The sequence below is a fragment of the Petaurus breviceps genome, unplaced genomic scaffold (assembly GCF_028583685.1).
Source record: "Petaurus breviceps papuanus isolate PSGF00001 unplaced genomic scaffold, PetGlider_PUasm1.0 126, whole genome shotgun sequence".
Classification (NCBI taxonomy): Eukaryota; Metazoa; Chordata; class Mammalia; order Diprotodontia; family Petauridae; genus Petaurus; species Petaurus breviceps.
The window spans coordinates 56821772-56846798 of record NW_027185655.1 but is presented as its reverse complement, the minus strand read 5'-3'; the positions used below and the strand labels follow the sequence as shown (position 1 = coordinate 56846798).

General features: G+C 38.5%; 1 protein-coding gene across 1 annotated transcript in view; it reads left to right on the top strand.

Moving 5' to 3' along the window:
- Positions 1–25027, top strand: part of TENM3 (teneurin transmembrane protein 3) — a 3497142-nt gene that overhangs the window by 3463225 nt on the left and 8890 nt on the right. Inside the window, exons 34-37 of the mRNA XM_069096576.1 lie at positions 5790–5965; positions 6661–6896; positions 17826–18122; positions 22122–23733. Coding sequence (XP_068952677.1) covers positions 5790–5965; positions 6661–6896; positions 17826–18122; positions 22122–23733 — 2321 coding nt within the window. The remainder of the gene's footprint in view (positions 1–5789; positions 5966–6660; positions 6897–17825; positions 18123–22121; positions 23734–25027) is intronic.

The following is a 25027-nucleotide window of genomic DNA, read 5'->3' as shown; positions in this document are numbered from 1 at the left end:
GTATTCATTAGGAAAATTGGTTTATAGTTGCTTTTTTTTTCTATTTTTATTATCCTTGGTTTTGGTATGAAGAACCACATTTGTGTCATGGAAAGATTTTTTTCCCTATTTTTAGGACAGTTTATGTAATATTGGAGTTAACTGCTCTTTAAATATTTGGTAGAATATTTGGTCCTGAGAGTTTTTCCCCTTGAGTTTGTAGATTGCTCATTTAAAGCTTTTTAATTTATTTTTCTAGGATGGGGTTAAGTATTTTGTTTCCTGTTCTATTAATCTAGGTATTTTATATTTGTATAAATATTTAGATGGCAAGATTTATTGGCATACAGTTGGGCAAAATAGTGCCTGAAAATTGCTTTTATTTCATCTTCACTGGTTTTGAATTCATCATTTTCTATTTTTGATTTGGTTTATTTTTTTAAATCAAATTTGCCAATGGTTCCCCCACAAAAAAAAAGCTCCTAGTTTCATTTTATTAGTTATCTTTTATTATACTTAAAGTTTTGTAAATATCTCCTTTACTTTTCATGATTTCTATCTTAGTTTTTAATTGGGAGGTTTTAATTTATTGATTTTCTAAAAAAATTTTAGTTGAATATTCATTTCTTTGATCTGTTCTTTCTCTTTTAAAATGTTTAGGGGTGGCCAGGTAGCACAGCGAGTAAGAGCACTGGCCCCAGAGTCGGGATGACCTGGGATCGAATCCCGGGCTCAGACACTTAGCACCCACCCAGAAACACCTGGCCGTGTAACCTTGAGCAAGTTACTTAACCCCAATTGCTTGGAGGCAGCCAGGTGGCTCAGTGAGTAAGAACACCGACCCCAGAGTCAGGATGACCTGGGATCAAATCCGGACTCAGATACTTAGCACCATACCCAGAAATAACTGGCCATGTAACCTTGAGTAAGTTACTTAACCCCAATTGCTTAAAAAAATGTTTAGATATAAATTTTCCCTAAAGTTCTGCTTTGGCTGCATCCTACAAATTTTGTTAAGTCATCTCATTGCTGTCATTGTCTTTAATTAAATTACTGACTGATTCTATGAATTGTTCTTTCCTCTATCACTTCATTTGGATTAAGTTATTTTCCTTCCAATTAATTTTTAATCTATTCATTGAAGGCCCTTTGCTGAAGGTAATTTTTATTTTACTAAGGTCAGAAAAATGACACATTTATTATTTTTGCTTTTCTACATTTTTGGTGATGATTTCATGCCCTAATAATATATGATCAGTTTTTGTGAAGGTACTGAGAAATAGGTGTACTTCTTTTTGGTCCCATTCAGTTATCTCCACAGGTCTATCATGTATAAATTTTATTAAAAATCTCTTCAGTTCAGGGGCAGCAAGATGGGACATTGGATAGCACCAGCCCTAAAGTCAGGAGGACCTGAGCTCAAATCCAACCTCAGAAACTTAATACTTATGTCAGCTTGGGCAAGTCACTTAACCCCAGTTGCCTTCTCCCCAAAAAAAGTCTCTTAAGCTCCCTAAAGTTAAGATTTTTATAGGTCTAAGAGGGATAAATTGAGCCCCCCTTCACTATTAAGGAATTTCAACTTTTCTTTTAAATATGCTAATGCAATTTGGTGCATGTACAGTTAATACTAAAAGTAATTTATTGTCTATAGTATCTTTTATAAAATGTAATTTCTTCTTTATCTCTTTTAAATAAATTTTTTTTTGCTTTTGCTTTGTCTAAGATCATGACTGCTCACCTTTTCTTTTTTTACTTCAGTTAAAGCATAAGAAATTTTTCTCCAACCCCTTATTTTAACTATAAATGTATTTCAGGCGTGTTTCCTTATAAACATCATATGTTAGATTCTTGTTTCAAATGCATTCTGCTACCCTGTTCTATTTTATGAATGAGTCTTCCTATTCATATTCAGTTATGATTTCTAATTGTGTATTTCCCTCCACCTATCCTCTTATAATTATTATTCTTTTTTTTACCCTGCCCCTTCCTCCAGTCTTTTTGCTTATGCCCCTCCTCCTTTCTCTCCTACTCTCCTATTAAATAAATGGAGTTTCTGTACCCAGCTGTGTGTTTATTCTTTCCTCTTTGAACCATTTGAGAAGATAGTAAGATTCAAGTGTTGCCTGCCCCCCTCCACTTTATAAACTCTTCCCTGAATACCTCATTTATGTAAGAGAACCATTTTTCCTCTTCTTTGTCTCTTCTCCCAGTGCACCTCTTCTTTCCCTCCCTTCCATTCTTCATTTGAGATCATGCAAAAGATCAGCTCTGATCTTTTCATTCAGAATGATTCAAAGACTTCCTTTTCATTAAGTGTCTTTTCCCCCTTGTAGGATCATACCCAGTTTTGCTGTGTAGGATTATTCTTGGTTGTGATTTTACATCCTTTGCCTTCTGAAATATGATATTCTAAGTTACTAAATATTGTGTGATCCTGACTGTAGTTCCACACTACTTGAAGTCTGTCTTTCTCCTTGACCTGGAAGCTCTATATTTTGGCTACCATATTCCTAGAAGTTTTTATTTTAGAGTTTATCTCGAGAGATGATGGAAAGATTCTTTCAATGTCTACTTTGTCCTCTGGTTCTAAGATATATGGACAGTTTTCTTTTATAATTTCTTATAATGTGATCTGTATGCTCTTTTTTTTGTTGCTGAGTTTTAGGTCATCTAATGATTTTTAAATAATCTCTATTCGATATATTTTCCAGGTCACTTGTTTTTCCAAAGACCTATTTCACATTTTCTTCTATTTTTTTCAGCCTTTTGACTTAATTTTTTTCATGTCTCATGGAGCCATTAGCTTCCATTTGGCCAATTCTAATTTTCAAGGAGTTATTTTCTTCAGTAAGGTTTTGTGACTCTTTTACCAGGCTGTTAATTCTCTTTTCCTGTCTTTCTTCCATAGCTCTCATTTGCATTTAAAATAATTTTTCAGCTTCTTAACTCTTCTAGGAATTCTTGTTGGGCTTGTGTCCAATCTACATATTCTTTGAAGTTCTCCTTATAGATATTTTCAGATCACTGTATCTACAGTGTTTGAATCTGCAGCTTCCTTGTCACCACAGTTAACTCTCCATAGGCTAATTTTTCTTTGCTCATTTTTCAAGTCTACTTCTTGATTTTGAACTTTCTTAGCATTAGCTTTCAGTCTGTAGGTCTGCATGTCTTCAGTGCTTACAATGTGGTGTGATCAAGGGAGAGGTCTGCACACTGTGCTCTAGGTTTGAACTGTCTTTAAATTGGGTCTGTTGGCTTGTGTATAGTTGAGTGTAAGCAGAATACTGCTGGACTAAGTCACTGTTACTCCACTCAGAGGTTCTTCAGCAAGGACAGCTAAACTGCTCACTACTCTTTGGTCTTGGTCTCCTGTCCCAGTTATTCCACTGTAGCCTTACACATGTTGGGCCAAAGGTTAGAACCAAGTTGCCACTACTCTTGGACTCATTACTCAGGTTCACACTTGTTTTTCTCCACTCTGGGTCTGTGACTAAGGATGGGTAATGGGCAACATTGCTACCAGATAGAACCTATTCTTACTCCCAGTGGTATTTCAGGGGTCCTTTTGCTACCCTGAGACTCCTGTGTCAGCTCCAAAGGGAGCTGTTCCTGAATATTCCCCATTCCCACTGCTGGACCACCTGCAGCTGGCCAGGTCCTGCCCCAGGTCATGTCTTCCTAAGCTGCACTGGACTGGAAAAAATGACTCACTGTGACTTTTTCTTAGCTTTCCTGTTCAGAATTTGGTCTGGAACATTTTCTGAGTTGTTGTGGAAGAGTTGTGCTAGGGAGCTAAGGCAAAATTCTACCCATTTCACTTTCTAGAATAATTTCTTCCTTATTTTTACTCTAAGGAAGGTTTAACCAATACTTCTTTGGTATATAACAACTTACTATTATGTAACTCACTATTATTAACTTACTATTATGATAATATTACTATTACTACTATTCTACACTTGTTAAACCCTATTTGGCCCCTTTGGACCTTTCATTTTTCCTATTATCACTTTTCTAGTGCTTTAATTTTTACAATGAAACAAACTTAGGATCACCCCTACTTCTTATGGCACAGTAGTAATGACAGTAAAAGTGATCATTACAAATCTTATCACAGAACCTTAAGCAACGCATTAGGAAAAATATATGTGCTATCTGCACACCCAGAGTAAAATGGAGAAGATATAAACTCCATAGAGATATCTAGATAACTGATGAATAGAAATGGTATGGTATAATTAAAAGAGCATTGCAGCTTGGAAAAAGAAGACTTACATTCATTTCCCACCTCAGATACTAGCTATGTGACCCTAGGTAAGTCAGGAGTTGGCCTTGGGTTATCCAGGCATCTGTTTCCAATCTCTGCTTCATTTTGTAATGTCACATATGTGTAGTTGTGCAGATGTACTCGTAGTCTCTAAGGCAAATGTACCCGAAACTTTAGAATGCTTTTGTTGTTGCCATAATTAAATCCCCTGTTCTTTAGCCATGGTTTTATATTTCCCCGCTTTCCCTAGTACAGTCACCTTTTACAGAATTTTCCCTGGCACTGTCATAAATTGTGAAGCCAGGAGATGCTTACAAAATAACTGTAATTTCAACTAACACATATTTAGAATAGAGGTTTAAAATTCAAGTTCTCCTTCCTTACATTTAAGACATCTTAATTTAAAATTAATTTTAAAGTACTCAAGAAGAGAAGGCTTTTCTTGGGGGTTAAGAATTTGAGAGAGAATTGAAAGATAATAGTAATTCAAAAAACAATGAAACTAAGGAAAGAGCATCAATGATGCATTTTTAAAATACACAGGAGAGGGCAGCAAGATATTCAAAGAGTACATAGGGCAGTAGTGGAACTGCCATGTTAAATTATATTGTATGTACACATACTTTTTTAAAAAATGAATTGCACATAATTGGAATTCATGGCATTATATACATATAATTTTTTCTTTTCTTTGTATAAGGAAATGTTCACATTTGCTAATGTTTATAAAGTTCATAATAAGGAATTTTTTCAAATAAATATCATAAAACCATTAAGCATATAAATAGAAAAATGATCAAATCACATTTCTTTACTTTTGCCTAATTAAGATATCACCTATGAATATTTATGTCAGTATAGATAGATCATCATCAGTAAAAACATAAAAATTAATTATTTACAGTGATATGTTCCAAAAAAGAATGAAATATGAGGTCCATAGAATACCATTAGTTTATAGAATGATACCTATGAATCAATGAGATGTTTTCTATGTGTATATTTATTCAAGTGCATCAACATATTTCATCTATTTTATATATCTGCATACATATGTATGTGTGTGTATGTATACATATTCTTATTATACATGTAAAGTTATAAGGTCACAATACATTGTCAAAGATGACAGGAGATAGTAAATCCTTTTTTTCTTAAAAAGTCTATAATAGTAAATTCAGCCTAGTGTGATAGTATGAAAAGACTGAAGAATGCTAAGGAATTTAATACCAGCAAACATGTTCCCTTTGAAATGGCAAATTAGATGTGCAGTAAGATTTTGGTCACACTTCAAAGAATAATGTGCTGAGCTGGAGAGCCATCCTGTTTACTCTTGCTCTCCCGATTGAGGTTTCTATATGTTAAACAGGCTTTTGACTACTTCAAAGCATGTTTGAAGTCCACATTCTGCATATCTCATGCACAAAGACAAACATTCTACCAAATTTCTGCCGCTAATATTATTTCTGCTCATTATATTTGTAAAGTAAGTGAAACCTTTTTTCTGTCAAATACTGAAAAGGTACCACTTTTCCTTTAGCTATGACAGCGAGGGTCGTCTGACAAATGTGACATTTCCAACTGGAGTGGTCACAAACCTTCATGGAGAAATGGACAAGGCTATTACAGTGGACATTGAATCGTCCAGCAGGGAAGAGGATGTCAGCATCACTTCAAATTTGTCATCAATTGATTCTTTCTATACCATGGTTCAAGGTAATAAAAAAATTACTATAAACCAATTTAATGTTTTGATAGAATAAAATATTCACATCATTCAATGATGTTTTTCTTTTACAAAGAATACAAGCACACTCAAATAAGGTTGCCCCGAAAAACATCCCTTTCATAATCCCACCATAAATAGAGGAGAGTCAAACTCCCCTGGAAAGTTACACAACTCCCCTGTAACCTAATTTGGTTCCTCTTCCATTTATGACATTTTCCCCAAGGAATGATGCTGTTGTTGTTTTTACTAAACCAATTCATGACATAAAGCAGAGGGGGGCAACTTCTAAAATCTTGAAAGAAGAAAATATATTGAGAAATTTATATATACACCCAGCCTCCCAAGAGAACATCTTGTTGATTGTGCTAACCATACCATAAAGGATAATCCTACATTTTATCAAACATAAAAAGCAATAGTAAGGAGAGGAAACTCTAGGAATGAAGAAGGATTGAGTATTTTAAGTGCCAATTTGATGTCTTTACACTCAGGCAAAACTTTGATAGCAGGAAACAATAAGGGGGAAAACTGTTTAAGTTATTTTCTTAAAAAGGCATTATTAAAGTTCTTTTACTTACAAATGCAGATCATTCAAAGGATTATATCGTTTTTAATTGCACAACATTCCAGATGTTTATTCCACATCCATGGTTCATACATTTCTGTTTCATCACTTTTTCAGATCAGTTAAGAAACAGCTACCAGATTGGTTATGACGGCTCCCTGAGAATTATCTATGCCAGTGGCCTAGACTCACACTACCAAACAGAGCCACATGTTCTCGCTGGCACAGCGAACCCAACAGTGGCTAAAAGAAACATGACTCTCCCTGGGGAGAATGGCCAGAATTTAGTGGAGTGGAGATTCCGAAAAGAGCAAGCCCAGGGAAAAGTCAATGTCTTTGGTCGAAAGCTTAGGGTAAGTAAACCTTCAAGAGGACCTTCCTAATCCTTCTTGTATACAGGTGGCAGACGGGAATGAGAATTATCCTGGACAGTTACTGAGCATGGGCACATGAGCTAAGCCTGCCGGAGCTCCTGCTGGCTATTTTCGATATAGTTAAAGTTAATTTCTTGAGAAAAAATATTTTATGCTTGAAAATCCATAAGGTAAAGTGGTTGTCGAGGCTGAAAGTTTCCATTCCTAGGGCAGTCTTCACAAATGAAGACTTCCAGTGGTATCACAAAGAAACGAATCCACTGTGAATCCAACTTAGCCACTCTGATGAGTAATTCGACTAATTGGTTGAGCAAGACAGTTTAGCTTTCTAATTAATGTCAGAAGACCATGGCTTCTCTTCTTCGAACCCTGCTGCCCTGTCCAGGGCTGACTCCCTCACATTAGGGATGTTAAGATAAAAGAACTGGCTTTAATATGGAAGCAGGTCCAGGCCTTATAAAGGTGGCACTGAGAAGGACCCGAGGGATAATCCACAAAATGGTTAACTGAACTTCTATTACACTCTACTTGAAGGTGCCTTCTCTCTTCTCATCTGGCTTCTCCTCCACCCCCTCCCAGTATGCCTAAAATAGACCTTGAATCGACTACAGATTGCCATCTTCATACGCTAACTACTGCTTCTGTATTATTAATGGCACCCCCTATTTTTATTATTATTCTGAGAAATACTTTGGTAATTCCTATTTCTGATCTCAATGGCATAATTGATTTTTTTTTTGTAAAATGTTCCACTACCTGTACCTTCACAATTCTGTAAGGCACTTTCTTTCCCCTCCCTATCCTATAGTAGGCCAAATATATCTAGCAGGCAAACTATGATTTATGACAGCTATTTGGTAAAGACAACATAGATTAAGTACTCAAAACTAGGTTGCCAGGAGACCACCTTAGGACCACAACAGACATCTGAGTTATTAGAATTGAACCTGATTCATTCATTCTATTAGTAAATACACTGTAGTTTATCAAATAAAGGTGAATAACTTTAGACAGTTTTTCCCAACTAGTATTACATCACCTGCCATTTTGTGCAAAGTTGTTAAAATCAAGGGAGAAAGACCAGAAAGCAAAATGTTCCTTTTAATGCCTGTTATCTTTTGGCTCCCAAAAATTTTGTTTCTTTTCATACCCACAATAACAGTTATTTACCTTGGCAGTGCCCCAGGGTGCAACAGTGTCTGCCCAACTCTGTGTACCCAGCTATTTACAAGAAACTAAAAGAAGCAGGGAGGCAAAAATGGTGGCAGGGACATCATTTTTTCAAGGTGTTTGCTAATAGCAATCCATCAGCAGTTGGCAGAAGAACACTGGGGTTGGTTCACAGACAAACCCTCAACTAAAAATGGTACACTGGAATCTTAACATCTCTCTTATCATTCATCTACCCTCTAAGAAAGAAAGTTCTTTGGGCTAAGGGATTTGAATCACTTGTTCATTCAATAAATATTCATTAGTTACAGGTTTGAACTGTCCCCACCTCCAAATAAAGAAAAAAAGCCCATGAGTCACAGTGCTAAACTGGTTTAAAAAAAAAAATGAAAAACCCCATAGTCCCTGCCCTCAAAGAGTTTACAATCTACAAGGAAGACACCTGTACAATATATAAACAAGCATTAGACAAGGTAGAATGTGATAGGGACAAAAGAATTATGTGACTAAGTGCTTTAGGAAGATTCCTTTCCTCTCATCTTGTCAAGGAAAACTTTGAATGGGAAGCGTAAAGCCACACATGAGCAGCTTTCCAGAGGACTGCTGCTGTGAACAGCTTTCAAGGTTCTGATTACGTAGTATAGCAGACTCTCTGTTCAATAACAAATCAGAGCAAAACATTTACAGAAAATCAAAATACAGCAATTCACCATGTCACAACTGAACAGCTTATCACCAAAGTGGTCACATAGTTTTAAACAAGTACATTCATTTAGTCAATCACAAAATCAATCACAAAATACAAAAGTCAAATTTCTTCACCCCTAGGTCACAATAAATCATAATCTCAGTCAGTACACAGTATCCAAGTAAAGTCTTCTTTAAGTTTGACGCAAGGCTGGCTCTCAGCTTCCGTGGTTCCTCTTCCATGGTCCCAGCTCCAGCTGTCACCTGGGTTCAAAGGCAGGCAGCTTCCAGTTCCTTGTCCAGCTCCTTGTCCAGTTCTTCATCCAGTTCTCCTTCTGTATTGAAGTTCACAGTGTCCAGTCCACCTCAAGTCCTTCACAGTTCCTGTTTCTGGAAAGACAAAACTTAACAGAGCCACAATAATATTCATACACATTTCCAGCACCATCATTAATTCACTATCTGCCTGTGAAATCAACTCAGACCCACCAACAAGGTCTGAGAACTCAACACAAATCATCAGTAAAGTCCCAGCACCTCCAAAACCCTCCTCCAGGACTTCTGCAAACATACAACCAGAAAATCCTCTTTCAGGGCTTCCAGTAAGGTCCCAAGGCTTCTGTACAAAGTATCACAAACAAACATCAACACAGACAGAGCAGACAAACAGTGCCGGGGTACCACAAGTTTTCTCCTTCTTGACTGCCACCACAAGAGTCTTCTCAGTTCTGCTGTCTCTAGCCTGGGCCTCTCCTTATATGTGGTCATTAGCTCCTCCCCTTCCTGTTGCAGGAGTTCATGTTCTAGGGTTCACAAGTTGTGGGGTTCACACGTTCTGTTTCTTAACAGACTTGATACAAGGCTCAAAAGAAACTTGAACTGAAACAAGGTGTTAATTCAATAGCTGAAACAAGGTGTGAACTATGTTTGTGCTTGCCATTACAGGAAGTAGTGCCTGAGCTGCTGGACATGATACTGTTGTAACCCCTGTACCATCTGACATGGTGCTTTGAATAAAGTAGGGCAGAAGTGTCAAACATGCCTGGAGCCCAAATGAGATTAATCAGTCAATCAGTAAACATTTATTAAACATCTGCTATGGGCCAGGCACTGTTCTGGGATACAAAAAGAGGCAAAGATAATTCCTGCCCTTGAGGAGCTTACAGTATGACAGGTGTATTAATTAATTAAGAGATTAAGCTGTAACTGGGAAATGTTTAACAAAATAAATAAAAATACAACACAGAGAATGTTAGTTTATGGATGTCTAGGTCAATATGTAGGCTTCTGCAATCTTAAGTTTGACACTGCTGGAGTAGGAAAGAAGGTCAGTCATTAGATCTGTGATTTCATCATATATAGAAATTCCAAGTGAGCAGTATTCCTCTACATTATACTACATTAGTAGTACGTTGGTAGCTTCTCTGCAATTTCCAGTCTTAGAGATGTTCCTGGAGCTCTAAGAGATCACATGACTTACCCAGTGTCAAGGACTTGATCTTAGGACCCCCTGGTTCTAAGACCATCTCTGTATCCACTCTGCCATTCTGCCTCTGGAGATGTGGTCTACTGAAGGTGTGGTTATTAACCTTCTCATGGAGGGCATGATGGGAAGGATGCTTACAACTCTTTAAGCCAATGGCTGTGAACTACTTTTTTTTCCTCTATTATTTGTGTTTCTTCTCTAAGTTCAGGTTTCATCTGACCTTATTGGCATTCTTATACCCTGATGGAGACAAGAATCTCCAGGGATCACCTTCTTTCAAATGAGAAGCAGCTGACTGAAACTATGATGAGTATATCATGCTTACATCATCCCTCTCCAAGTCATACTAGATCACCATCAAGGCCCTGCCTTCTCTGGTGATGGTCTCCATGATAGTCTTACACCCCTTTCTCTTTATACTTTCTCCCAGGGGGTTCTCATTAGTGATCATGCATTAAACTATCATCTCTATACAGATGACTCCTAGGTCTATACATCTAGCCCTAGTTTCTCTTGGGCTCCAGTCCCATGTCACATAGGGTATTGCTTATAGGATACAGCCTATAGGATATTGCTTCCTAAATGTCTTATCTCTAACTTAACCTATCCTTCCCTTAGTCTTCTTCATGTCCAACCCCCCCCCCCCCCCAGTACCTTTCCTAAGTCCCCTTAACACACTGATTACCCTTCTCTGGATACAATCCAGCTTATCAATGTCTTTCCTAAAGTATTTTGTCAAAGACCAAACAGCTCTTTAGATGTGGTCTTACTAGGGAAGAATACAGTAGATTATAATCCCCCTTATTTCTGTCCACCCTGCTTCTGTTAATTATAAAGTCCTGGTATTAGAAGCAGTTTCACAGTGTTCACTCATATTGTTCTTAGTACATAAGAACCTCTAGATATTTTGTTATGTGGAACTATTATGTTCCTGCTCTGCTATTCTGTATTTGTCCACTTAAGATTTTGTGCCCAAGACTATGAACTCATATTCATCCCTATAAAATATCATCTTACTAATAAATTCATTGTTCTAGCAAGTTGAGGTCTTTTGTACCCTGGTTATGTAAGCCAATATGTTAGCAATCTATTAAATTTCATAATCATCATATCTATGCCTTCTTCTGATACCGATAAAAATGTTGAACAGAGAATGGCTTAGGAGAGATACCTCTGAATCCCCTCTAGAGAATTCCTTCATGAGTTGATGTCTATTAATCACCATTTTTTTTGAAGCTGGTCATTCCACTTAGTTTCAATCCCACCTGGATATATGTACTTATGTTCCTCCATTTTGTCCATAGACCTAAAGTAAAAGACTGGCAAATGCCTTGCAGAAATCCAAGTATCCTGTGCCTCGAGAATGGATTCTTTTTTGATGGAGCCATGCTAGCACAGAGTGATGACTGTTTTTGTTTTTTTTTTCCTCCTGCAACAATCTCTTTAAATCAAGATTTTTTTTCCAAGAATGGAATTCAAAACTCAGTTATCCATAGTTTGAATCATTCTGTTTCTTCCCCTTTTAAAAAACAAAGACAAGATCTTCCTCTCTTCAGTCCTTAGAGCCCTCTCATGTCTGCCATACTCTTTTCAAGATCATCAAAAGCTCACCAATCACACTTGATATTCCTTCTGTAATTGAGGTATAATTCATTTGGTTTTGGTGACCCAAAATAGTTGGTGGCCACTATATACTTGCTTCCTATCTTATCACTGGCACTCCCTGTTAACAAATTATATTTGTTATTTCCAAGTTTAAAGGTCATGCTTTTTAGCAGAGCAAAAAAAAAAATCAACAAAGATTTTTCAGTATCTATATGCGCCAGGTACTGTACCAGAACCTAGAGTAATGTAAGAGTTGAGTAGTTCTACCTTCTCTTGAAAAATAGGGATTGTTTCATTCTTTGTACATGTATCCCCAGCATCTTGCAGAGATTTAATAAATACTTGCTGATTGATTGGTTCTATCATCCTAATAATCCCTATGGCCACCCATCTTTGGCTTTCTCTCATTTAATTTCGTTCTCTTTTCTTGACATCAAGAAAGAGGAAGAAGAAAATTACATCAACCTCCAAGAAGTAAGACCTCAAGGAGAATTGAATTTGAATGACCATTTCTCTTTGCCTGTGTCCAAATTATGGGAGTTCTCCACTCCAGGGAGAAAACAGACAGTGCACAGAGGCATGGATGTTGGTTTCTTTTTAAATAGCGGAACCAGGATGCCTCAGCAAGACTTCTCAGGAAACATATGATTTTAAATGGCTTGTTCACTCACACTGAGAGGAGTTTTCCATCTGATACACTTGATTGCTCTATTTGATTGCTCTCACATAGACAATGCAAAGATCACAAGGGAGGGTTTCTTATTTTCAAGATAAGATTGGATGTGCCGGCTTTGACTACTAATTTCAATCCTGTAAAGGGAATAAGAAAGGAAGTCAAGAGAGGAAGTGCTGACATGGGAATTTGGATTAAGAATTGAACTGAAATGTAGTAGAGCAAAGAAAGGGACCAAAAAGGAGGTAGACACCGGAAACAGCATCATCGACACAAACGAGACTTGACATCTTCCCCATCTGTAGCCAACTCCAGTCTCCTTTTTGGCCCAAACTACATTTCCTTTTTTTCTACCTCTCGTTATTTTTCTTCCACTAAGAAAGACCTTCTGGTTGGCTTTTAAGTTATTAACTTTAAATTGACTGAAAGCACAACCTTGCTAGATTCAAATCTAAATTCAACACTGTAACCGTGTGTTTGCTGTCTCTGTCTCACTGTATGACTTATTCAGAATCAGAATCAAGTCCAGGAGAATAGATGTCTTAAGCTGAATAGTGCGGTACGCTTGGAATCATTTGTATCATGTTTTTCTGCTTATAGAAAAGAAATGAAAGAGAAATTAACGATCGCATAGAAAGTAAAATATCAAGGGAGAACCAAAATTAATCCAAAGAAAGAAAATTTTAAACTAGACTTTCCCAAAAATAGCATTTGGCATGATTTTTAAAAAAAACTAATGAACTGGGGAAAATGCTTAAAGAAGAGTTTTCCTCCCTATGCTATCCATTCTCTTTTTTTAAGAAACACTAGGATTGGTAACGTGGGAAAAGGAGAAATGCTTTTGTTGTGGGATTTTCTCAAGGTAAGCCAATTGAAAGAAAATATATTAGAAAATGAGGTCAATCAGAAAACGGTAAAAAGAAAATGGAATCATAGAACGCAGGGAAAGCATAAGAATGATAAAAAATAAAGTGATTCCTTATCATGCATATGACAGAATCATAACCATTCTACACTTAAAGAGACCCCAGTGATCATCTAATATAACTGTGCCTGAACAGGAAATTCCCTGCTATACACTCCCAACAAATACTCATCCAGCCTCTAGTTAAAGACTCCTAGTGATGGATTAGTGTGGGCCCAAGTATGCCAAAATTCCCTGGGGGAGCATTCCTCCTCCCTCCTCCATTAGGTGCTGGCATACCTAGACTACCCCCTCTAAGCCTGCTTTTGTAAATTAACAAAAGAAAGAAAATTTTCTAAACTCCTCTGTGTGCTAGGCAATGGAGAACCTCTTGCTTCCAGAGGCAGGCATCCACTCTATTTTTCATAGCTCTGATTGTTAAGAAATGTATCCTTACATTGAGCCAACTGCTCCTAGTTCTGCCTTTTAGGATTAAGGAGAGTAAGCCTAATCCCTCTTTCAAGTAGTAGTCCTTTATAAACTTGAACACAGTTTCATAGTCAAATTTTCAGAAATAAAAATATTTGCATAAAATACACACTTCTACATTGTTTTTCTTTGTCTGACACCAATATTTTGTATGTTTATTTTTCTCAGAACTGAAATTTAGCACTTTCTTTGAGCCAAATCAAAGAAAATATATAGCATTTAATAACCATATTTACCTTATATTTGGAGAACTAAATATTCTGAGAAAAACATAAAGCTAGGGATATAATCATAAAAGGTATATGTGAATTATGAAAGGACACAGACATGTTGACCGCTTGCACAGTCTATACTAGGATTGCCACTGGCTCCATGGGATGAATCTGTACCAAAGTGATTTCCTGAAGAGGAGTCCAAGAGATGGTTTCCCTTTTAGAATGTTGTCAGCATAACTATTCCTGACATAATGCACACTTGCACACTTACACACACACACGTTACCTTTCTATCTGTTTCACAGTTAATCAGTGTGACACCTGCCCCTCCTTTCCTCATTTTGTCATAATTAGCCTCATAAGAGTCGTTTTGAATTCTTCCATGACAGACATGATCTAAAAATCATGATATGTTCAACACTACCTTAAAGAATTGTATCAGAAAAGAATTTTCTGTGGTCCATTATTTGAGCATGTGGCAGCAATATTTTTGGCTTTTAATTCACCCTAAAAGTATTAAAATTGTATTTACCACCTGAATTTATTTTTTTTTTACATTTAAAATAAACTAGTGTTAAGTCATGATTCCTTAAAGCAGTAGTTAAGGAGAAGCCAGTCCTAGCATATAGGCATTCTAGTGTTTTGCCTACTGCTTGTAATGCCCAGAAAAAGGAATGCAGAGGGGCAGGGGCAGGAAGAAAAGCTGATCCATTAATCCTCCATGAAATGATGCCTGCTGGAAAACACAGAGGGTGGGGGTCTCAAAGCAGTGGGAATTTATGTCTAAATCCTAGGCTTGTGTTAGGAATGTGAGAAAAGACGAGGGTACCTTCTAATTCTTTCCTTATTACATCAACTTGAAAGAGGATGAAAGAAAACATGTATGTGTTCTGTGTCTGCACCAAGTCCCCACCATCTGGATAAAAGGGAAGAATTCAGACAGCCATCCAGATGTTTTGTCTACATGATACCAAATATCCATATGCTTCCAAAAGCCCACATGTTTCGTGAGGCGGACAGCCTGGTCAGCAAGACTAACCACATGCTGCCCTTTTCATCTTCTTGTTTAGGTTGTATGTGGGTACGGGCACAGACAAAACAGGTGGGGCAGAGGCCAGTAACAGGTTATACTAACAGTAAAAATTTTAACTGACATTTCAACAGCACTTTACAAAGTGCGAAATTTCCCTACAAAGTTACTGAGGAACGTAATGTACCCATTTTACTGTGGAGACCTGCCCAGTAAGTGGCAAAGCTTCCAACCCCCAAAACACTGTGCTTCCTCCCTAAAACAAAGGTTATTAGTGTCAAAATAAAATAAAATGTACTAGATTCATTCCCTTGGCAGTGAATATTTCCCAGATGTATCTCCCCTAAACCACTGTGATACCAAATCTAGGGATCTTCTGAAATCCTAAACAGTAGAGTTCTGAATAGAGGAAGCATCTGCAAAGATAAAGTGGAATAAGAGAAAACCAAAAATAATTGAAAAACAAGTGAAAACTGAGGAAACAGATGCGGGGGGCGGGGCAGTGAGGAAAAACAAGAAAATGGAAACAGATGGGAAAATAACAACGATCAGCATTGTACACGAAAAGCTGTAGAGATTTATGGCAAGCTAGTGAGTGTGGTGTCACCTAAGAGAGAAAAAGAAAGCAAAGTCGAAGAATGCCGTTTTTAAAAGTATTAACTGATGACACAAGAACCAGTATGAAAACCTTTTCTGTAGCTACTAAAAGCTTTAGGCAGATATGGCTTGGAGAACACAAGCCTGCCAACTCAATTTAATGTAGTCTTTAAGCCAAATCTGTATCATTTATGGCTGCATGCTTTCATGAGTTTTATTAGTGCCTTCTTTTTAATGTAACTTAGAGGAAGGGTCCTACTGTCTCTGCAGCCATTTCCTCATGCCAGGATGGAACCACAGAAAATCCAAATAACTGCTTCAGAATATTAGAGCTGAAAGGATGAATGTCTTCATCTTACCAATGAGGAAGCTGAATCCAGATCTATTTTGTTGTTGCCCAAACAACACAGTCGAAAGACTATAGTCTAGATTTGTTGACTTCCCATCTATAATTTTTCCCATGCCATCTCTTATCAATAAATATTTGAGTATCTACTATCTGGTATTATAAGGGTGATACACAGGGCCTGCCTTGAAGTAACTCTCTAACTGGAGATTAAATATACAAAATATTTAGTAACAGTTCCAGACAATAATCAAAGAGGCCAGTTAATTACCAAATAAATAATAATAATAAAAGAAATAACTGTTGAAGGAGATCAGAAAAGATAGAGAGGATAAGTCACTTGAGGCTAGATCAGCAGGGCAGTCTTTTTTGAGGGGGTGGGATTTGAGCTATGTCTTGAGATATGGGATTGGAAAGATGGAAATCTCCTAATTCCAACTCCAAGACTCTCTCCCTTCTCTGGGTTCTTGTGCTGCTCAAGGAGGTTGTTGGGGTTTTGTTTTGTTTTGTTTTCAGTTCTCTCAGAGCACTTTGCCACCAGAGCATTACGTTCCCTCTGAACTTAAACCTTGACCATTTGGGAACAGGATGATAAATCAGCACTCTCAGGGAACTAGGGAAAGCTTCTTAAGGGTTACTGTAGAGCTGGAATTAATATTTTTTAACAAAATAATAAACCAAAGGAAGAATATGAAAAGCAACTTTCAACTGGATTTATCATCTGATCGTAGGACGTTTCCCCCCTACATTTTAGAGAAAACTGATAGCAAGGTCAGCTGAAGCTAACTGGAGGAAGAGGGGGGGAATCAAGCTAAAGATTTATGCAAGGGAATCTCTCTCAGACACGAGTTACATAAAATCAGAATTTCCTCCTTAATTTGGATATTTTAAGTTCTCTCTAGCACTTATCAACAGCACATTTCTCATGCATTGTGAAAAACTGTTCTCTATGTTTTTCAGCATCAGTGGTCAAATTCAGTATGGGATTCAAAATATTGCTCATAGTACACACAATGTAATGCATCTTGGGCCAGGTTTGTAAGTGGGGCAAAATGCTCAGGCAGAAAAGATTTGGTATTACAGGGTTCTGAAACAGGTGTCATTTCTCCAAATTTTGTCTAAAATAACAGAACTATCTACAAGGTCGTGACTTTTTTGGGATATAACCCAAAGCAATTCTTTACCTTTTTCATTAGTAATCATCAATATGGCTTCCAATTCATTCTTACTTGTTCTACAGAGGGAAAGTTGAGTTTATCACTATCTTTTATTTACTGTCACTGTGATTAATTTCCATTTACTCAGTAATTACTTGGCTATGTTTTACACTGCTTGTGAGGCCTCGGGTAATTTAAATGTTATTTCTTCTATTGCCTCTGTGTCCTCTAAATGACATATGTCTTTAACAAACTCTTCAGCAAATTCATTTTAGTGTTTCTCCTAACCTGTTGACTAAACTTCGAGAAATTTAATTGAAAAGGTTTTGAACAAATGCCAGGCTGTCTCTCCATTTAATGAAACCTTTTAAAACAACCGTTAATCTAATGCCTTGTGCTTACACCAAGAAGTTGCTAAATTAATTTACTGACAAAGGGAATCAATCATCATAAATGGTGTTTAAACAATAGTGGGGACTTTGAAGAGTAATAAGTAACTGGTATTGGAATCATATGATTTATTTTATCATCTTGTTTGCTTTATAAAAGGTTAATGGCAGAAACCTCCTTTCGGTCGACTTTGATCGAACCACGAAGACAGAAAAGATCTATGACGACCACCGTAAATTTCTTCTGAGGATTGCCTATGACACGTCAGGACACCCAACCCTCTGGCTGCCAAGTAGCAAGCTGATGGCTGTCAATGTCACCTATTCATCTACAGGCCAAATCGCCAGCATCCAACGAGGAACCACGAGTGAAAAAGTAGATTATGATGGACAGGGAAGGATTGTGTCTCGGGTTTTTGCAGATGGGAAAACATGGAGTTATACATACTTAGAAAAGGTATCATCTACAAAGCGAAGATAAGCTGGGGACAGGGGAGGCAGGGGAAGCAGTGGATGGTCAACGTATCTCAAGAAACAAAGCCACTGTGGACCCAGCCATCTGCTTTCTTTTCATTGTTGCTGCTTCAGGCTTTAATTATTTTTTTTTTGTAAATTTAAACAACAAGAATTAATTAAGCACTTACTCTGTGCCAGGAATTATGTTAAATACTGGGGATATTTAGCCTGGTCCCTGCTCTCAAGGATTGCACATTCTAATAGGAGAGGATGCATGCAGACAACTATGTACATATCAGATACATACAGTGTAAATGAAAACTACGTGGATTAGAGGAATTGGGGGGGGGGGTGGAAAAACCAGGAAAGACCTCTGGGATTTGAGCTGAGTCTTGGAAGTAGAGGTAAAGAGAGGATTCTGGGGGAAAAAAATAGATGATTGCATATAAGTGTACCAGATCTCAACACTATACTATCAAACAGTCATCAGTCATCAAATTATTTAATATTGGTTTAAAAAAAATTACATACACTGACCAGTAGAACAGATTTAGCTAAGCCCTGTGCTTGTCAAATAGGCGATCAACTCCAAGTTCCATTTATTATTCTAAATATTGATATCTAAGGTACACTGGTACAGCAGTGATGAATTTCTGTATTAGTAAAGTAGCTTCTCTTTATAGTTAAGTTCTGCTTTGTAAGACCTTCTGAAACGCCTGATACAGCAAGCCAACAAACAAAACCTGCCCACCTACCAAACTTTTATGTCAGAAACGTTTACAAATTAGGCCTCGATCAGGCCTTAGGTCTTAATTAGTGCAAATAATGAATCCCATGAAGCAGTGACTGTATTCAAATGCATACCACATATTTCCACTGGGCTAGAACCAATTACAATAGTTTACTTAATTATAACTTCAGATAGTACAAAATCAAATACATACAACCACTTCATAGGACTTACTGTTCACACTAATCAGGACCTGGGTGTTACTTCATTTTATATATAATTCTCTGCTAACTCTTGAATGTTTGAACAAGAGTCTTCTGAGAGCACAGATAAACATGTCAGCTTAAGACATTGTTCCTGTCAGAGCTTCAGTCAGACTAAACTCTGTGTATGACTGGTGCAGTTTCCAAGACCCAGAGTTAATATGGGAAATGAGAAAGAACTCTAAGCTTGACACCACATCATACTGGCCTGAGAGAGTTCCTGGGTCCCTCCCACCATTCTAGGAAGAGGCACAGAGGGCGGAGCATGTCCAGGACTAAGACCTTCATACATTTTTATTGTAGAATCAGAGCAAGAGCCTCAGATGGTCCAGTCCACTTACCTATTCGTCCCCCTGTGCCTTAGGATATCTGGAACCATAAGAGATACTCAGGCAGCCCCCTCCAGTGTAGAAACTAGATACACCCTCCATTCTGTATGGCCATCATAGCAGCGCTTCATTTAACCAATTTTCGCCTAATTAACAAGTACTTTCTTAACAAAAACTTTCTTTAAATTATGTTAATTTTATCATCCTTTGTTCCGTTTACCAAAGTTCTGCACCCCAATGCCTCATCATTGGAGAAGTAAAGCAGCCCCGTGGCACCGGGGACTGGACTCTGAACCAAAAAGACTAAGGTTCACATCCCAGCCCTGGCATTTCCTTACTATGAGACCCTGAGAAAGTCACTTGACCTTTTCAGCCCTTCAGTGCCCTGATCTTTTAAAGGGGATGATGAGCTGCTCCCTCCCAGAATTGTGGTGTAGATCAGAACTCAAGGTGCTATGTAGTACCAGGTGTTCTTACCATCATTTCAGCACACAGCCTGGATTTAAAGCCTATAAGTAACTTTAGAGGCCAGCGTGCTTTTTTGTTCTACAAGTGAGGAAAGGATAACTAAAAAAAGTTAAGTGATTTGCCCAGGTTCATACAGCCGGTAAATGTCCAGAGGAAGATTCCTCACTCTAAGCCCAGCACTCTACCCACGATGCCAGAGGGGACCCTGGGTTTACAGTTGCCACAGCAACACAGCAGAAATTCTGGCAAGCCCTACCAAGTTGGCATTGCTTTGAGTAGAGGCCCAGTGACAGACTGACCATAGACATTTCCCAAGGATCCACCTAACAAAACTTAGAGAGGCTTATTACTGCATTGGTCACAAAATGATGACATTTGGGGGTATCTTCTGCCAGCCAATCAACAAGAATTTACTAAGAGCCTAGACTATGTGTCGGGCTTCATACAAGGTGCCAGGACACAACCACAAAGCCTTACTCGGCAAGGGCCTTAACTTTCTAGCGAATAAATATAAAGTGGACAAAGGCAAAGTAGTTAAACATAACACAGCTGAGGAGGGAGGGTACTAACAGCTGAGGGCATGGGGAAAGGCTTCATGTAGAAAATGGTTCTTGACCAGCATCCTAAAGAAAGAGGATTCCTCTATGAGGCAGAGGTTAGGAGGAAGAACACTCCAGGCATGCACGTGAGGAACAAATAAAAGGCCAGTAGGACTGGAAACCATAAAGGAGTCACAGTCTGCCATGGCGCAAGGCAGTGCCCACACCAATGGAGTCACAGGTTATCAAAATACTTAGAGCAGTCATGTCATAATTTTATACTTATTAGAGTATCTTGTGTTTATAGAATACCTCACGGGCTTACAAAAGTTCAAATACTGTCATCATATTTAAGATGAGCAAATTGAACTGGCAAAGTTACAGGTCTTGCTCAGGTTGGTCCAGTTGGCATGCCAGGAACCAGGTCTCAAACCTGTCCTCTGTCTCTGAGACACAACACCCTAGCTCTAGGCACCCCTTCAAAAAGTATTTAAGGTACCAGCAGAGGAAAAGACAATTTAGTTTTCATCTCCTTTACAGAATTAAGCCACCACCACCATCATCATCATCATCACCATCAGGATAGATACCAGACTCATGATTTTTTTGACATGGAGAACTCTTATATGAGGAAGATTGATGCCTTCTCTCCAACCTAAAATCTTAGAGTTCAAGTGATATACCCACAGTGTGATAGATGGCACAGTGGATAGAGTACCTGTGTGGAGTCAGGAAGACTCATCTTTATGAGTTCAAATCTAGCCTCACACATTTACTAGCTGTGTGACTCTGGGCAAATCAGTTAACCCTGTTTGCCTCAATTTCCTCATCTGAAAAACAAACTGGAGAAAGAAATAGCAAACTACTCCATTATATTTGCCAAGAAAACACCAAATGACCCACAGAGAGTTGGACATGACTCAAAACAACTGAACCACCCCCACGGCTGCCCACAGTCCCATAGCTAGTGTCAGAGGCAAGCCTTGAACTCCTACCTTCCTAGGCCAGCTCTCTCCCCTGTGCCATGCTTCCTCTTCCCCAGCAAGAGAGGACTGATAATTTTACAAACTGTTTTTATTTAACACATGATTAATATATCATGCTACCCTTTTTTTCTGCATGTTGACATACTATGCATGACTTAGGGCGAACTCTATGGTTTCCTTGGCAAAGTTAAAAATTTTTCCCACTCTGCCCCACTCTCAAATGCAGCTGGAAATATGGTTTCAATATGTCTAGAGCTGAGTGTCAGGGGAAGGGGAGCGTCTCACTAAATAATTGCTCACTATGAGTAGGAACGGCATTTCCCATATGCTGTTTCCTGCTTGAAATAACATCTTTAGAACAGCTTCTCTTGTGCCTGTCTTGTGACTTACCCAAATCTATTGACAATCTGCTGTTTGGCCACAAGTGCCTGGGAAAATAATGGCACAATCATAACAAGGGGGCATATTGTGAATCTTGTGCTACTAATTGCAAAACCCCTCACAATTAAGCATCCAAGTAAATTAGGCAGGAAATCGTTAAGAACATGTAAGGTCAAGGATAACTCCATTTAAATGAGAATTACTGTCTCAAGTGAAATGTTTCATTTTGTTGTCACCAAATCTGTTTTTATTTTTCTTCCCCTCGTGCACAGACAGGAGGTTAAAATATGTTTTCTCTTTACAGTCAATGGTCCTCCTGCTTCATAGTCAGCGGCAATACATCTTTGAATATGATTTGCTGGACCGGCTTTCGGCTATCACCATGCCCAGCGTCGCTCGCCACACCATGCAGACGATCCGCTCCATTGGCTATTACCGGAACATCTATAACCCCCCTGAAAGCAACGCCTCCATCATCATGGACTACAATGAGGAAGGGCTGCTTCTGCAGACGGCTTTCCTGGGGACCAGCCGCAGAGTCTTATTCAAGTACAGAAGGCAAACAAGACTTTCAGAAATTCTGTATGATAGTACCAGAGTCAGTTTTACTTATGATGAGACAGCAGGAGTCCTAAAAACAGTGAACCTCCAGAGTGATGGTTTTATCTGCACCATTAGGTACAGGCAAATTGGCCCACTGATTGATAGACAGATTTTCCGCTTTAGTGAAGATGGGATGGTAAATGCACGGTTTGACTATAGCTATGACAACAGCTTCAGAGTGACCAGCATGCAGGGTGTCATCAATGAAACTCCGCTGCCCATTGATCTCTACCAATTTGATGATATTTCTGGTAAAGTCGAACAGTTTGGAAAGTTCGGGGTTATTTACTATGACATTAACCAGATCATTTCTACAGCCGTCATGACATACACCAAACACTTTGATGCCCATGGTCGCATCAAGGAAATTCAGTATGAGATATTCCGGTCACTGATGTACTGGATTACAATCCAGTATGATAACATGGGACGAGTAACCAAGAGAGAGATTAAAATTGGACCTTTTGCCAACACTACTAAATATGCTTATGAGTACGATGTCGACGGGCAACTCCAGACCGTTTACCTGAATGAGAAAATTATGTGGCGCTACAACTATGACCTGAATGGTAATCTGCATTTACTGAACCCAAGTAACAGTGCACGGCTGACGCCTCTCCGTTACGACCTGAGGGACAGGATCACTCGGTTGGGAGATGTTCAGTATCGCCTGGATGAAGACGGCTTCCTACGTCAGCGAGGCACGGAGATCTTTGAGTACAGTTCCAAGGGACTCCTAACTCGAGTTTATAGCAAAGGCAGTGGCTGGACGGTGGTATACCGCTATGATGGCCTAGGGAGGCGGGTATCAACCAAAACAAGCCTAGGACAGCACCTCCAATTTTTTTATGCTGATCTCACTTACCCAACCAGGATTACTCATGTATATAACCATTCAAGTTCAGAAATTACTTCTCTGTATTATGATCTTCAAGGACATCTCTTTGCCATGGAGATTAGCAGCGGAGATGAATTCTACATTGCATCAGACAACACTGGGACACCATTGGCTGTTTTTAGTAGCAATGGGCTTATGCTAAAACAAATTCAGTACACTGCCTATGGTGAGATCTATTTTGACTCCAATCTGGACTTTCAGTTGGTGATTGGATTTCACGGAGGCCTCTATGACCCACTCACCAAACTGGTCCACTTTGGAGAAAGAGATTATGACATATTGGCAGGACGATGGACAACCCCCGACATAGAAATCTGGAAAAGGATTGGGAAGGACCCAGCGCCTTTTAATTTGTATATGTTTAGGAATAATAATCCTGCAAGTAAAATTCATGATGTGAAAGATTACATCACAGGTAATTATGTTTTTCTTTTTTCAAAGATGAATTAGTCTAATAATTACACTCAGAGATCTAAAAAGAAAACAAGAGTTGATTTTTTTAAAATTTTTCAACTTCCTGTAATATGTGGACACCTAATATTCCAATGCTGTTGTTTTCCAGAGTGTCTGGTTGATAGTGAGTGACTGAGTGACACAGTGAAGTTCAGTGGGGCATTCTATCCATTCCCCCCCTTCTTAAACTTACTCAGTTGGGAAACACTATGCTTCCGTTAGCATGGAAATAACATCATGTGTACAATTCTGGATCTTCAATCCCACTTTTATTCAGTTCTACCTGGTTGGTTGGTACCAGCAAGGTTAAGATATGTCTGCCTTTGGGTCACACTATAGATAAACAGAAACACACAGACATAGACATGTACACACGCATATACGTACACAAACGTACACAGCATCACACCCATGAAGGATATCATTGCCCTTCCTTCATTCAGTGCTGCCACCCAATCTCCACTGTGGACTTTCCAGCATTTTAATTAGAGGGCGGACAAAGTATTGTCCTCCTTTCTTCTGATGCCTCCTCATGCCTTTGCTCTGGGAGCTTTGAGTCTCTTAACTGGCTTTTAGCATACTCCCTAGACATAGAGCTAGGCCTGTGTGACCTTGGCAGAGTTGGCTATCTTTACAGAGAATGAGGCCCTTAGGGAATGTCAGGAATATTGCCAAGCAAGCAAAAGTTTTATGGATGTATACACATATTTCTTTGACTTTGGATAGGGCAGGGTGGAGTGGAGAATGTGATCTCCCAAAGTTGGAATTTTACCTTTGGGCTACACTTTCTTAAATTGCAGGGTAAGATGGCACATGTATATAATAATATATAAATTAATACATTTAAAGAAATATTAAAAGGGAGTTTTAATGCACTCACTTGTGGGTTCTTCAGACCTTCCACATCTTGAGGCCCATCTAAACCTTTGGATTTTAGTCATCCTACTACATAGAGATGCTTATTTTTTTTTCCTTCTTTGGAGAGGGGAAGGTAAGGCAATTGGAGTTAAGTGACTTGCCCAAGGTCATATGGCTAGTTTTTGTGGTAAGTGTCTGAGGCTGCATTTGAACTCAGGTCCTCCTGACTCCAGGGCCGACGCTCTATTCACTGCACCACCTGGCTGCCGTACTCTTTTATTTTTTAAGGTGAGGAATCAAAATGTAGCATTTGTTATTTTGGGACAAGCTACTTAAACCGCAACTTCCAGAAATGTCACATTTAATTTGATTAAATTCTGATAAAGAGAATCAACATT